Raw genomic sequence first — 16569 nt, 5'->3', positions numbered from 1 at the left:
CATCCTGGACAGGGCGTCCGCGTTGGTATTGGAGCGCCCTGCCCGGTATTTAATTGTGAACTCGTAGTTGGACAGACGGGCCATCCACCTCTGCTCCAGGGCACCGAGTCTTGCCGTGTCCAGGTGTGTCAGCGGGTTGTTATCCGTGTATACGGTGAACCGGGAAGAAGCGAGGTAATGCTTAAAGCGCTCGGTGACTGCCCATACCACGGCCAGGAACTCTAGCTTAAATGAGCTATAATTCTCGGGATTCCTTTCGGTGGGTCGCAGTTTTCGGCTGGCATAGGCGATTACTCGCTCTTTCCCCTGCTGAATCTGGGACAGTACGGCTCCTAGCCCGACGTTACTGGCGTCGGTGTAGAGGATGAAGGGCTGGCTATAGTCCGGATACGCCAAGATTTCATCCCCCGTGAGGGCCATCTTCAGCTGGCGGAAGGACTCTTCCTCTAGCTCTTCCCATTTGAAGGGCGGCTTCTGGTTCTTGGCCTTCCGGGACTGGCCTATCAGGAGGTCCTGCATAGGCGCCGCCTTTTTGGTGAAACCGGGAATAAACCTTCGGTAGTAGCCTACCAACCCTAGGAACTGCCGCACTTCTTTTACGCTGGAAGGGCTTGGCCATCCTTTGATTGCGGTGATCTTATCGGGGTCGGGAGCCACTCCGTCAGCGCTCACCACGTGTCCCAGGTATTGCACCTTTGGTTTCAGGAGGTGACACTTGGAGGGTTTCACCTTTAGGCCGTAACTCGCCAGAGCTTCGAACACCTCCGCCAGGTGTTTCAGGTGGTCCTCATAAGTTTTGGAGTATACGATGACATCGTCCAGGTACAACAGGACCGTCTCGAAGTTTCTGTGGCCCAGACAGCACTCCATTAATCGTTGGAAGGTTCCTGGGGCGTTGCAGAGTCCGAACGGCATGCAGGTGAACTCGCTAAGTCCCATCGGGGTGGTGAATGCGGTCTTCTCCCGGTCCGCCTCTGCTACAGGAACCTGCCAGTACCCGCTAGTGAGATCCAAGGTAGAGAAGAAGTTAGCAGATCTTAAAGCAGCCAATGACTCCTCTATCCTTGGTAAGGGGTACGCATCCTTGTGTGTGATACGGTTGATTTTCCGGTAATCTACACACATCCTCCTGGTGTTGTCTTTCTTTTTGACTAAAACTAGTGGGGCTGCCCAGGGGCTACAGCTATCCCGGATTACCCCAGCCTCCTTCATGTCTCTAAGCATCCCCTTGGCGTGTTGGTAATGTGCAGGGGGTACGGGTCGATACCTCTCTTTTATGGGAGGATGATCTCCCGTGGGGATGCGGTGTTCTACCCCCTTGACTCGCCCGAAGTCTAACGGGTGTTTACTAAACACTCTCTCATACTCTTGAACCACCCGATAGACTCCTTGTTTCTGGTGTGAGGGAGTGGAGTCAGTACCCAGATGTAGTTGCTGACACCAGTCCTCCATGTCTTTCTTAGAGCCGTTACCTTCCTCCGGGTGAGATGGAGGCAAGGGTTCCACAGATTGTATAGAATTTTGATTAGTGGTATATAATTTGGCTAGCGTGGCATACCGGGGCAGGTACACTTCCCTCTCTCCGATATTTATTATGCGAACGGGCACCCTCCCATGGCGTACATTGACCACCCCCCGTGCTGTCAAAATGGTGGGCCTACTGTCTGAGTAAACTGGTTCTACCATTGCCTGGTAATCTCTACCTCTCAGACCAATAGCTGCCCGGCACCAAATCATCATTTCACTTTTTGGGGGCATGGCAATAGGAAAAGGGTCACACATTCTTACGCTACCAATCTCACCGCCGGAGAGTTCCACTTGCTGCCGTTGCATCAGTGCCCGGATCTCTTTCTGGAGCACCCGCTGCTCGCCGGAGCTGGCATTCTTGGCAACCTGCTGTAAAAGGAAAATCACCTCTGCAAGACAATTTTCAATTACATTAGTTCCTAGAGTTATTTTTGGGTGACTCTCATGTTTGTCAATATCTACAATGATCAGTCCCTGTGCGGCCAGTTCGACTCTACCAATTTTGATGGTCACCTCTTTAAATCCGATCTGTGGCACGGGCTGACCATTGCTGGCGATGATACTCAAGTCGTCGTCAGGGTAGCGGGTAATATCCGAGTCATTCCAGTACTGCTTGAAGAGCACGTACGGGATGGTGGTGACCTGTGACCCGGTGTCCAGTAGGGCACTCATGGGAATGCCATCCAGTACCACAGGCAAGACTGGACGTCCTCCCACATATCTGTCGCGTCAGTTCGATGGGCCTGGTGATCTTTTTCCTGGGGGTTGGCCCTCTACCCCAGGTTGTGCCCGTTTAAAGAACAGTACCTTTCCATATGTCCGGGTTGATTGCAGCGGCGGCAGATGGGTCGTCCGTCCTCGCTGTATCGGTCACTGGGTCTTCCTCTGGCCGGTGGGGTCCTCCTTGGTCGACGCCACGGGATGTCCTCCGGTCCGGATGCCAGCTGGATCTTCCCTGGAGTGGAAACCTGTAAAGACTGCACAGTTCGGGTTAGCGCAGCAACGCTTTTAGCTAGCTCTTGGACCTGATGGTGTAGGTCTGGAGCCGGGTCATTGTCCAAAGCCTGCGCATCAGCTCCCACAGGCCCTGCTGACAAGGGAACGCCTCCTGGTAGTAAGTGGTAGTGGGGCGTCTGTGGGTCACAACGCCACCTGGTGCCGGTTCTCGGAGCACCCGGATGGCTCTGTCCTTGAACTGTGCAAATTCTAGATGAGGGTCCTGTAAGGCCATTGCCCGCAACTGGGTGCGGTGGGCATTGCAATATAAACCCTCTATAAATTGTTCGGTCAACAGCCTGTCCTCGTTTCCCACTCCATTAGGGTCGGTCTGCTTAATGGCCCTCAGGGCCTCTTGTAGGTTGAGTGCATAGTCCCTTATACTCTCATGCGCTCGCTGCTTGCACCCGTAGAATCTAAGTTTAATCTCGGCTGAGGTGCGGGTATCAAAGGTGTCCTTCAGCCGGGTTAGTATCCCTGCGACAGTCTTCCTCCCAGGTGGCCAGGATTTTACTTCCCTTTTGGCTGCCCCAGTTAGTTGGGCCACCAGGATGCTCACTTTTTGCTCTTCTGTGAGGGGGTACACCTGGAAGAGGCTATCCAGCTTTTCTCTAAAGTCATGCAGGGTATGTGACTCCCCTGAGTACTGGGGTAGCCAAGCTGCTCCCGGGATATAGGGCATGGTGAAGGGCATAACTGCAACAGCGGTAGCGCTGGCGGGGGTTGAGGCAGTGGAGCTCTCCTCCGTATCCGACATCTTCCTCCCCCCTAGTGGACCGTGGCCTACCTTGCGATGATCCTGTTCCGTAGGCCGCGGCTCCGCAGTGGATCGTCAGGGTTGAGGACCTTCCGTCGCGCTCCTGTGACGTCGGCGTCTGCTGGGCTCCTTCCAGGACCTTACGCAACGTCCGGACGTGAGGCGGGGCTTCAGTTCTCGCGCGCTTTCGGAGTCCACGCCCCTCTTCTTCCCGCGCGGCGTCCTCAAGATGGCGTCCAATGGCGGGAAAACTCCACGGATGGCGGGAAGAAGGCTGAAGATGGCGCCGGATGGCGGGAAACTTCACCGATGGCGGGAAGAAGGCTGAAGATGGCGCCGGATGGCGGGAATCTTCACCGATGGCGGGAATCTTCACCACTGGTAAGTTTGAACAGTCTTTGCTTTTCAGGCACGCAGTACCCGGTGGTTGCGGGCACGTGATCCTGCCGACTACGCCAAAATTTGACGCGCCCCTGGGCCTGTGTCGCGCTGCGTTGCGCACGCGGGAGCTTACCCGGAGCCGGATCTGTTTAGGGTTGTAGTCTCGTGGCGGTGACCCGGTCCGTGCCCAGGGAGTCAAACTGGACGGCAGTCTGTTAGCGGTAGAAAATGGTTGATGACTACGCCACCCGTTGAATGCAGCCAGGGGGCTGCTGCTGCAGGGCAGACCGCTGAGGCCGGTGGAAGGATGGTGCAGCGTGATAGTATAACCCCCAACGGGAGGGGTATGGCCTCAGGGCAGCCGACGTGGATGATGGGGGTAGCAGGAACCACTCAGAGACGGTATGGTAGCGTTCAGGGTCTTTACTGGTAACAACGATAGACCCTCCCGGAGTACTTGCTAGCGAACGGGGCCTGGTCAGTCCTTGAGCAGATGGGATCTCCCCTGGCCAGGCGTAGTTGTAGGCCTCCCAAGCTGACTGTACTCTTCTGGCTACCTTGCTAGAAGCTGATGTAAGTAGCCCACGTCCCTGAGTGTACCGTGTGGTGCTCACCCGTATGGCCGGTGACTCGGGGCCTTCTAATGGCTTCCGCTCCACGATGGCGGTGCTGGTCCCACGCGTGTGACCGGGCCTTCGGGCTTCTGGGCCAGGGGACCTGAAATCCCCTGCCTGACGGATTCTGCTGCTGGGTAGAAGTTAGTCCCCACAGCCTCGGACTCCGGGTCCGGTAAAGAATCTTCTTAGTCAGGGCGAGCTCTTTAGCTGCCAGCCCCTGACTCCTTGTGACTCTGCTGCTTCCTATGCTGCTCTTGTCTCTACTCTTCCTGGACTCCCTAACCCTGCCTCAGCCCCGGGTTTATACAGGGGAAGTTCTTCCCCTCCCAAGGCTGGGCAGGAGGTGTGGCATGCACAGGATCCCTGACCAAAGGACCTCCCACCTGCTCTCAGACGTAATATCTCTATCACTGTGACAACCAGACCCCTGGGGTGTCACATTTGCATGGATTTATATAGTGTGACCAAGTTGTCAAGCACTTTCCAAGTGATGCTAAAATCGCTTGGAAAGCGCTTGTCAACCCGCATGCGGAAATGCATGTGAAGAACGCTTCACTTCCGCATGTCCCTGGCAGGAAAACGCATGTACAATCCGCATGTACAATCCGCATGTACAATCCGCATGCGTTTTTTTCTGCCAGGGAGATGCAGAAACGCTCAGGAAAAAATCCGGAGCATTTCTGCGTCGTGGGCACATAACCTAAAAAAAGACATTTTACAAATGGTGCGGATGTAATGCAGATATGTGGTAAATGTTATGTATTAACTTTTTTTCTAGTATGACTATCTGGATTGAAAGAATAATCATTCAATGGTTGAAAATTACTAATTTTTTTAAATGTTTGTCAAATTTCAGATATTTGTAAAAATAAAGACAAAACGTATCAACCTAAATTTAACATTAACATAAAGTATACTGTGTCACCAAAAACAATATCAAAATTACTGAAAAATGTTGAAGCATTCCATAGTTATTGCCACATAAAATGACATGTCAGATTTGAATTATTTGTCCTGATCACTAAGGGGTTAAAATGAAGTCCCTTATTAGAAGCTTAGCTTTCAAGTGAATTTTAATGTATTTTAGCAATGTTAATTTAAGATTCATCACCTAGACTTAGCATGGTTGCAGTAATTGAAAAAAATTCTCTTTGCCTACATCTATCACTTGAAGCAGCTTGGGCGCATGCGGTTTTATTATTAGCTCATTGTGCAATAGAAGAAATCATTTTGATAATTCACAGTAATAATTGACTCCCTTCTCTGCTTTTTTGTTTTATCCTCATCTTAGAAGTTTAACATAATAGGGCAGATTTAGTAATCCTGTCTAATTGTTAGCTATTATAAAGTAATTAGTAATCAAGAGGAAGTGAGCGATCAGCTCCAGTTCCCATTTCTCTTGATTATGAATACGTCCAAAGGAGGAGACAGAGATGCCAGCGCTGATTGGGCGCCGTCCTCATGTGTCAAAACAACCACACGTGAGCCCCGGGAATGCGAGAGCCAAAACATCTGGAAAGATGCTGGCACGGGAGGTGAGTATAGTGGTATTTATTTTAGCGGGTCAAACATGGGGAATGAGAAGGGGTTGTCCAAGTAGTGGACAACCCCTTTAAGCTGTATTTACACTGGCCGATAATCAGGAATAAGTATTTATAGGAACTCTTGTTTCCTGATTATCAGTCTATCTAAACAGGCTAAGCACCCGATGAACAAAGTATTTTTTAGGCTTGTGTAAACAGGCGGTGATAAGCCAAGAACAATGATATTCTATTTGGGTGATTATATTAACGATCATTGTGTGTGTGGAAGCATGGTCAGCCTGTCTAAACCTGCGATTAAACAACCACCTATCGGCTTACATGAAGCCATTTGGCTGTTGTTTAATGACCATGATCGGGTTGTGTAAATGTAAATTTAGAGCTTGTTTACACTACACATTCTATGGCATTAAACTACCACTTATCAGCTACATGTTTGCCAATCAGTAGTCATTTAATAGCCAATTTAGACTGGCTCACTGCACTTATGATGCAGATAGAACGACCAGTAATAGATTATTCTGTGCACATAAGTGACTATCGTTCTCATAGTCGTTTGTAAGCAGAACAAGTACAGCTAACAATGGTGATTCCTAGGAACGCTCATTCCCGATAATCAGACAGTGTATATGCCCCTTTAGATTAAACAGTCTGAAAGTGCACCAAATTTATCACATTATCTCGTGTAATAGAATAAAACACATACTGTTGTTTAGCTTTACACCACCTTCTGGTTGGCTTATGTCCTTTCCCACCAAGCTATGCCCTTTACATCCAATCCACACCCTCTTTTAGAGTGAGGTACAAAAAGTGTTTTTAACAGTTACAAGGGTTTTCCGATAATATAATAAAATGGCCCCTTTAAAAAATTCAAGTCACTTGTCAGGACTGGTTGCAATCTGAAGAAAAACAGCTCACAATACCTGTGTCTCAACTGATAAGACCAAGATTATAAATATACATTCCAGAGCTGAGAAGAAATGAGAAGTAATAAATATCCTTTGGCGTACTATTCACAGATGATTGAGGCTGGAGAAAAAATCCTTTGTGCTCAGTCAGCGAGAAAATTTATTTCTTTTCCTGTCACACATTTCTCTGTCATCTCACCAGTACATGTGCTTATAATATAGCTCCTGTCAGTTGAGACACAGGTCTCAGGAGCAGTGTTTCTTCAGACTGCAGACCTTGACACACGACTAGGACAGGCTGCTAATTTTCCTGATTGAATTATGTGATGGGGGCCATTTCATTACATTCTTGGAAAACCCCTTTAATAAGTGTGGTGGAAGGCATGTACACCAGTTACAGCAGTTGTTTTGCCATGTATTAAGCCAGAATTCTGTGATGTTTAGATTAGTAAATCTCCCCTAACATAATCAGTGTCAATGCTTTAACCATTATTTTATTGTATTTAATTTACCCTTTAATGCAATATTTATACATATTGAATTTTAAATAATACAAGGAAAAGGATTGTTATTCAGAACTTTAATGCACATAATGCACTTATGAAGGTGAATCTTCTACTTTCTGTAAAATGTATTTTGTTTTTTAGAGCTTGTAAGACAAAACAGGTGGTATGGGCACAGTCATCCTCCTATGAGTTTATTTCCTACATAGAAACTGTATCTTTTTTTTTTGCAAAAGAATTCAATTGAAGCAAGATTTAGACAAGCCAAGTGAAGCCATTCTATTATATCGCACCATTCTATTGTAAGATTGTTCTAGCAATGTATTTTGCAAAAGTTGCAGGTTGGTGTCAACTCTCATCGTAGAAAAGTTGTATTGTAGCATAAAACACTTTACAAAGCAAAGCCTATTTTCTATAATTTGTAAGCTATCTGCTTAGAACAAAAAGTCAAAACAAGTGGTATGGACAAACAGTCAGTCTCCTGCGAGCTTATTTACTTCATAGAACTATCAGTATTTTTCTTTCAAAGAAACTCAATTGAAAGCAAGATTACACAAGCCAAGTGGAGTCAATCAATTATATTGCACCTTTCAATTGCAAGATTAGTTGACCAATGTATTTTGCAAAATTTGCAGGTAGGCATCAAGTCTCAAAGCATAAAAGCCGTATTACAGCATAAAATATGAACTTTACAAAGTAAAGCTTTAGATATGTATATACATATATATTTATACAGTGGGTGAAATAAGTATTGAACACGTCACCAATTTTCTAAGTAAATATATTTCTAAAGGTGAAATTGACATGAAATTCTCACCAGATGTTGGAAACAACCCATCCAATCTACGCAGACAAAGAAATAAAATCATAGATATCCATAATTTAAGTTATGTGCAATAATGAGAAATGACACCGGGGAAAAGTATTGAAAATGCTTACTGAAGTTTAATTAATATTTCATACAAAAAACTTTGTTGGTGATGATGACAGCTTCAAGACACCTCCTGTATGAAGAAACTAGTTACTTACGTTGCTCAAATGTGATTTTGTCCCATTCTTCCACACAAGCTCTCTATAAATCCTGTAGGTTTTGTGGGCTCATTCTACGTACTCTGAGCTTTAGTTCCTTCCAAAAATGTTCTCTTGGATTCAGGTCAGGTGATTGGCTGCGCCATTCTAGCAGCTTTATTTTCTTTCTCTGAAACCAAATGAGAGTTTCCTTGGCTGTGTGTTTGGGATCATTGTCTTGCTGAAATGTCCACTCTCATTTCATCCTCGTCATCCTGGTAGATGACAGCAGATTTTTATCAAGAATGTCTCAGTACATTTGTCCATTCATTCTTCCTTCAATCATATAATGCTTGCCAGTGCCATATGCTGAAAAACAGCCCCACACCATGAAGTTCCAACCGCTAAACTTCTCTGTTGGTATGGTGTTTTTGGGGTGATGTGCAGTTTCTTTTGGCCTCAAAACATGGTGTGTATTATGGCATCCAAAGAGTTCAATTTCAGTTTCATCTGAACAGACTATATTCTCCCAATATTTCAAAGCTCGTCTAATGTTGTTGCGCAAAGTTTAAATGCTCTTGAACATGCTTTTTGGACTCTTGAGTCTCTAGAGGTCTCTTCAGTCTCATTATTTATTGTTTTTTTTTAAACAATTGTACCTGCTGTTTCCAGGTCTTTCTGTAACTCTCTACAGGTTGTCCTTGGCTCTTGGACAACTCTTTTGATAATTTCATTTCACTCCTCTGTTTCAAATATTGCGAAGGTTGGTTGTGACCAGTTTATGGTGACATGATGTTCTTTCCACTTCCAGAATATGGTCCAAACAGTGCTCACTGGAACCTTCAGTAGTTTAGAAGAAATTCTACTGCAACCAATGCCATCAGTATGTTTTGCTACAATAAAGTTTCAAAGGTCTTGAGACAGCTCACTGGTTTAACCCATCATGAGATGTTTCTTGTGTGGCACCTTGTTAATGAGACACCCTTTTATAGGCCATCAGTTGAACCAGCTGATATTATTTTTCACTAAGTGGCAGAATTGCTTTCTAATAGATTTCAGCTGGTGTCATGACTTGCCATGGCTTTTTGCACTTCTCTTTTTTATGTGTTCAATATTTTTTCCCTGTGTTCTCATTATTACACATATTACACATAATTTATGGACATCTATGGTTTGATTTCTTTACTTGTGTGGATTGGATGGGTTTTTACTGACATGTAGTGAGAACTGTATGTCAATAGCACCTTTAGAAATATATTTACTTAGAAAATTGGTGACATGTTCAATACTTATTTCACCCTTTGTATGTGTGTTTTTATGCTAGAGAAAAGTTTCAAGCTGAAACATTGTAAGTATCTGGGTGAATAAAGTCCACCTTTTTCACATATATTCACTGGAGTGCTTCTTCCATTGTATTCTCTCTCTTTGTATATACAGTGGGGGAAATAAGTATTTGATCCCTTTCTGTTTTTGTAAGTTTGCCCACTGACAAAGACATGAACAGTCTATAATTTTAAGGGTAAGTTAATTTAACATTGAGATATAGAATATCCAAAAAAATTTAAGAAAATCAAATTATATAAATTAGGTAAAATTTATTTGCATTTTGCAGCGAGAAATAAGTATTTGATCCCTCTAGCAAACAACACTTAATACTGGGTGGCAAAACCCTTGTTGGCAAGCACAGCAGTCAGATGTTTTTTGTAGTTGATGATGAGGTTTGCGCACATGTCAGGAGGAATTTTGGTCCACTCCTCTTTGCAGATTATCTTTAAATCATTAAGATTTTGAGGCTGTCGCTTGTCAACTTGGAGCATCAACTCCCTCCATAAGTTTTTTATGGGACTAAGTGTTATGTTCTGCTACCCGAGCTAAGGAAAGAGAGGAGATCTGTCCCTACGATAGAACTCAGCTTAATCCCTACGATGTAACAGGGGACCTGATCCTGCGATCAGACCTGCTAAAGTCCTAAGCTAGTCTGTACGGAGACCTATAGAGGTGGGGAAGGAATCCCTACAAGTACTAAGGACTGGGAGGAAAATGGGACACCTCCTAACAGAAATAGTAGCAGACAGATGAACAAACAAAATATATAGAACAAAGAGGTCCGTAGACCAAGCAAACTAACAGAGTTAGATACAGAGCACAGGCTAGCTAGAAAGTAGTTAAACAATGAAGTCCAGCAAAGCCAGAAGGGCAGAGCAGGATTAAATAGGCCAACAAGGTCATGTGACCAGCAAAGGAAAAAAAAACCTAAGAGCAAGGTTCTAACACTAAGGTCTGGAGACTGGCTAGGCCACTCCATGACCTTGCTATGTTTCTTTTTGAGCCACTCCTTTGTTGCTTTGGCTGTATGTTTTGGGTCATTGCTCTTATTGAGGGAAGGAGGTTGTTGGCCAAAATCTCGCGATACATGACCCCATCCATCTTCTGTTCAGTACTGTGCAGTCGTCATGTCCCCTTTGCAGAAAAGCACCCCCAAAGTATAATGTTTCCCCCACCTTGCTCCACGGTTGGGATGATGTTCTTAGGGGTGTACTCCTCCTTCTTCTTCCTCCAAACACGGCGAGTTGAGTTAATGCCAAAGAGCTCAATTTTTGTCTCATCTGACCACAGAACATTCTCCCAATATCTCACAGAATCATCCAGGTGTTCATTGGCAAACTTCAGACGGCCTGCACATGTGCTTTCTTGAGCAGGGGGACCTTGTGGGCACTGCAAGATTTTAAACCTTTAAGGTGTAATGTGTTACCAATGGTTTTCTTGGTGACTGTGGTCCCAGCTGCCTTGAGATCATTAACAAGTTTCCCCTTGTTTTTTAAGGCTGATCTCTCACCTTCCTCATGATCAAGGATACCCCACGAGGTGAGATTTTGCATGGTGCTCCAGATCGATGTCGATTGACAGTCATTTTGTATTTCTTCCATTTTCTTACTATTGCACCAACAGTTGTCTCCTTCTCACCCAGCATCTTACTTATGGTTTTGTAGCCCATTCCAGCTTTGTTCAGGTCTATGGTCTTGTCCCTGACATCCTTGGAAAGCTCTTTGTTCTTGCCCATGTTGTAGAGGTTAGAGTCTGACTGATTAATTGAGTCTGTGGACAGGAGTCTTTTATACAGGTGACTATGTAAAACAGCTGTCTTTAGTGCAGGTATCGAGTTGACTTGGAGTGTCTAACTGGTCTGTAGGAGCCAGTACTCATAATGGTTTGTAGGGGATCAAATACGTATTTCTCACTGCAAAATACAAAAAAATGTATCTAATTTATACAATGTGATTTTCTTGATTTTTTTTGGGATATTCTATCTCTCAATGTTAAAATTAACCTACCCTTAAAATTATAGACTGTTCATGTCTTTGTCAGTGGGCAAACTTACAAAAACAGCAAGGGATCAAATACTTATTTCCCCCACTGTATGTATGTGTGTATATATATATATATATATATATATATATATATATATGTATATATATATACAGGGTGGTCCAAAAGCGGGTGGACAGAAAGTGTAATAAAGTTATGAAGGGGAAGATTTATCAAACAAAATCCAGTAATCTTAGATAACATTATGTGCAGTGATGAGCAGTGATGAAGCTTCTTTCAAATTATCCGGCCATATTAACAGACATAATTGTATTTACTGGTATAATGAGAACATGCATTTAACATTAGAGCAACAACTAAATGAGCCCGGTGTCAATGTCTGGGGTGGTATTTCAAGTTTTGGTGTTTTAGGACCAATATTTTTTGATGGAACAGTCACAGGAGATAAGTATCTCGAAATTCTAATGAATCAAGTTGTTCCCCAGTTACAGCAACAGCCTAATTCAAATGACCTTTATTTCCAACAAGATGGGGCCCCTCCACATTATTCAAGAGTAGTCCGCGAGTATCTTAATGAAACATTTCCTAATAAATGGATTGGCCGAAGAGGCCCACTTGATTGGCCGGCACGTTCACCAGACTTGACCCCAATGGATATTTTCTTTTGGGGAGTACTCAAGGACAAAGTTTATAGTCGAAAACCAAAAAGTGTCAGTGATTTGAAAAATTACATAAGAGATGCATTTCAAGAAATTAATACCCAAAGAGACTTGTGAAAAAAAGTTTGTCGAAGCCTAAGAGGCAGACTTCAAAGCTGTGCAAATTGTAATGGAAAACAGTTTGGGCACCTGCGCTGATAAAATTTAAGGGCCTTTGTATTATTGTTCAGAATAAAATTTAATTGTCAATGTTATGCTTGTGTTAGTAAATATAATTTTATATATTAATCAAAATAAAAGTTATTATTTTCTGTCCACCTACTTTTGGACCACCCTGTATATATATACAGTATACTATATATATTCTCATGAACATATGTGTATATAAAAAATTAAATAATGTGTATATGCAACACTCTAACCTATATTCTGTTTTTTCCTTTTCTTCCCAGATCGAATCTCGAAAACGACTTGCTAAAACAGTCTTGGTTTTTGTTGGGCTCTTCGCATTCTGCTGGCTTCCTAATCATGTCATTTATTTATATCGATCCTACCATTATTCAGAAGTGGACACTTCTGTCTTACACTACATCACCAGCATCTGTGCTCGGGTTTTAGCCTTTACCAATTCCTGCGTTAATCCTTTCGCTTTGTACTTGCTCAGCAAGAGTTTCAGGAAACAGTTCAACAACCAGCTGTTCTGTTGTAGACCAAGACTCATTGTGAGGTCTCAAAGCATGGGAAGGAGTACTACCCGAATGACTTCACTAAAAAGCACTAACCATTCTATTGCCAGCTTCAGTCTGATCAATGGCAAACACATCTGTCATGAAGGTTGTGTATAATGATGTCACTTGTATATTTGTACATGTGTACCTTGTGGGTGTGTGGGGGTTTATTATTATTTAGTATCTGTAAAAAGTAAAAGTCGTACTGAGGGAGCTGAACATTACAACTTCTTTGGTCAACTTATTATGTTCCAGCTAAAATATTTCAACAGAATTCCGACTGAACTTTTTATAGAACTGTCAATATATATATACGCCATGTGCAATATGAAAATTATTCCAAAATTAAGCATGTCTTCTTGAGTAAAGGGGTGATCCAACTTTATTAAAAGGTGAAAATGTATTAGAAAAACTATACACACCTCTTTTTCCACTATAGGTCCAGGACTGATGCTCCACTGCTCTTCTGATCTTTGTTTCAATTGGCCTACATGTGATTGCTGTAGCTGGGCTGCAGACTAAGCTGTCATGTGCTGTACTGCTGGCATCATAACTTCCATCACTGAGAAGTGTTTCCAGTAATATTGAATGTGTGCACTGATTGGTTGCATCTGCAAGCTATTTGTAAACAAACACTAGGAGGACCACCGGAGGATCAGTGTAGCATCTGCAGGGGAAAGATCAGGTGAATATAGTTTATTTTATTTTATTGTTTTGCAGCTGTCTTTATTTTTTTAAGTTAAATAACCCCATTAAATGGGTTGTATAATACTCAAACAACCCTTTCTGAATCTCTGTGTTTCCCCCAGTAAAATAATAACACTATACTCACCTCTGGTGCTGGCGCTATTCCTGTGTTGTCTGCACTGGCTCTCCCGGGGTTTGCGTGAAATTGCTATGCCACACGATCCCTGCTGCCAATCTACGCTGGCTTTACTCTCCTCTCCTCCAGACGTAATTGACATTTGGAGGAAGTGAGAGCTGCCTCTGTTCTCTCACTTTCTTTGGATGTCTTGATTTGTCCAATGGGGAGGAGAGTGAAGCTAGCGCTGATTGGCTGCAGTAATTTCATGACATAACAGTGTTACGCAAGCCCCGGGAGTGCCAGTGCCAACACCTCTGGGATTGCATTGGCACCGGAGATGAGTATAGGCGTTATTGTTTTATTGATGGGAAACATATGGATTGAGAAGGGGTTGTCCGAGTTGTGGACAACTCCTTTAAACATTTACCTCTTTCACATGTTAGAGCAGTGCTCTCTTTCGGTTGTATGTAGAGAAGCCGTAACCTGTTTATATTCACTTTAGTTGGGAGCAAATTTTATACAATCTTTCATTACAGATATGAATACAAACCAGGTTTTTATTTTATTATATTTTAAGAGAACATCATCTGGACCATCATAGGTTGCTTATCTATTGTAGAAATCCGTAAAAATCCCTGCTACCCATGCTGCTAATGGGTGAAGCAGTCACCATGTTTCTGGGAATAAGTTAATTTAAAAAAAGACAAGGGGAATGGCTGAATCCTTTTTTTTTTTTTGCAACCTACTTAGATCAGTTTATCACGATGTGGACTTCATGACTCTTTCAGGAGTCCCAAGGACATTAGAAGAGTCTAGAGAGACCTCTGACCTGATCATTACTCCCACCTCCTTACATTACTACTTACAGGGTTAAAAATGGACAACAAACTGAACTTAGTGATGGATTATGTCCATGTTTGTAAACATTTCTAGATATTACACATGTAATAATAAGTATTTATTTTCTGAATATAGTTACTAAGTTATACAGAGTATTGTTTACTGGCACTGAAGCCAATGGTTGACCTTTGGATTGAGAAATGAATTTTGAACGAATGTGAAATTTAACAGGAGGCAATGTACTAATCTGAAGAAGGTATTAAAAATAGCACAAAGCAATGTTATAGTTGTATCATATTATTTTGCATATACAGTACCTAATACAAATCTCGTAATTTGAATATGTCTTGGAAATATTAGCCAATTATATTTTAATACAAAATATAATAAACAAACTATATATATATATATATATATATATATATATATATATATATATATATATATAATTATAAAGTATATTTTAATTTTAAATTAATTCCAGCGCTAGCATGCATTGGAAGAAGATGTCATGCTGGGATACCAGGACTGTACTGATCAGAAGATGAACTTTCTGCCATAGTACATTGCCTCTATTGTAATATAATATTGTTTTTTTCTATTAAAACTACTTGCAAATGAAACAATTCTTACAAGAATTTGATGCGGCATTTACAATTGTTGTAGATATTTGGGGTAAAATGTTGTATTTCTAATAAAAGCAAACAAATCTGGATTGGTAAATACGTATACTTTTCAGAATAAAGAGAATAGTTATGGTGCAATGAAGTCAACTAACTCATCTGGATCTTCTGGCAATACTGTGACCGCCTCATGATCCAGAATATTTACAATAAAGACATCACTGGGGCCATAGACTTGCATAATTTTAATCTCTATATCATTAAAAGGGTTGATAATTTATGAATTTCGTTCTCGGGACTATGAAGTTTCCCATTTGTATTGGTGGATGGCCGTGAATGCGAAACACCACTTCATTCATTGTCTATGACATATGCCGGAGCTTACTTGGCATTGTATCCTACCATATACAATAAATGAAGTAGATTTGAAATTGATGCATTAAAGGGGAATGGCAGAAAAACCCCAAATGATGATTTTAAGATGACAAACATGCTGATGTGACTATTTGAACCCAAATGCATCAAAATTTTGTGGAATGTTATGGCGCATTCACATTAGTAAACCTGCCAGTTTCATTTGGAAATATATTTTGATGCATCTATTCCCCTATATGCTGATATCTCAGTAATCATCTTTTCACCAAATACATACATTTTTTCTTACAATTGTAAATGTTTCTAAACTCAGCAAAAATGTTTCCACTTCCCATTTTCCTGAAATTATCACTTTGTTGAACATTCAAAGGACTGGAGAATATGAACAAGAGGCTTCTGTTGGACGCTTTGTACAAAAAGATGAGAACATAGCATTAAAGGTTAGAGACTCATTTGATAGCAAATAAATGACTTTTGAATAAGTTGGCAGACTGGTCATATTTGGTTAATAACATTACACTAAGTTTCAGTCCCCAATCTGTATTCCTTCAGTCATTCATTTTAAGGCCCCTTGATATGATTTTGCAGCCTGATTCAGGCTTTTTTATATTATTTTTATTTATTTTACTCACTTACCGTATATAGCGCCATTAACTCCACAGAGGTTTACAGACATTATCCACACTGTCCCAATTGGGGCTCACAATCTACTTTCCCTATCAGTATGTGTTTGGAGTGTGGGAGGAAACCGGAGAACCCAAAGGAAATCCACACAAACACGGGGGGAGAGAATACAAACTCCTTGGAGATGTTGTCCTTGGTGGGATTTGTACTTAGGACCCCAGAGCTGCAAAGCAACAGTGCTAACCACTGAGCCACCGTGCTGCCGACGTTCAGACTTTCCTCTTGGGAGAGTGTCCCTGCCAGTAATATAGGCTGTATGTGAGGTCTGAGTGTATCCATGAGGCTGCTGT

The 16569-nt window shown here is 42.5% G+C and overlaps 1 protein-coding gene across 1 annotated transcript in view; it reads left to right on the top strand.

The window, feature by feature from the left end:
- Positions 1 to 16004, top strand: part of GRPR (gastrin releasing peptide receptor) — a 241191-nt gene extending 225187 nt beyond the window's left edge. Inside the window, exon 3 of the mRNA XM_073668040.1 lies at positions 12677 to 16004. Within this exon, the coding sequence (XP_073524141.1) occupies positions 12677 to 13069 (393 nt within the window). The 3' untranslated portion in view covers positions 13070 to 16004. The remainder of the gene's footprint in view (positions 1 to 12676) is intronic.
- Positions 16005 to 16569: the final 565 nt, after the last annotated feature.

The sequence above is a fragment of the Phyllobates terribilis genome, unplaced genomic scaffold (genome assembly GCF_046119375.1).
Source record: "Phyllobates terribilis strain yellow unplaced genomic scaffold, ASM4611937v1 Scaffold_2__4_contigs__length_985480577, whole genome shotgun sequence".
In the NCBI taxonomy this organism is placed as follows: Eukaryota; Metazoa; Chordata; class Amphibia; order Anura; family Dendrobatidae; genus Phyllobates; species Phyllobates terribilis.
The sequence above is the reverse complement of the archived record's forward strand: the minus strand, read 5'-3'. Positions and strand labels throughout refer to the sequence as shown.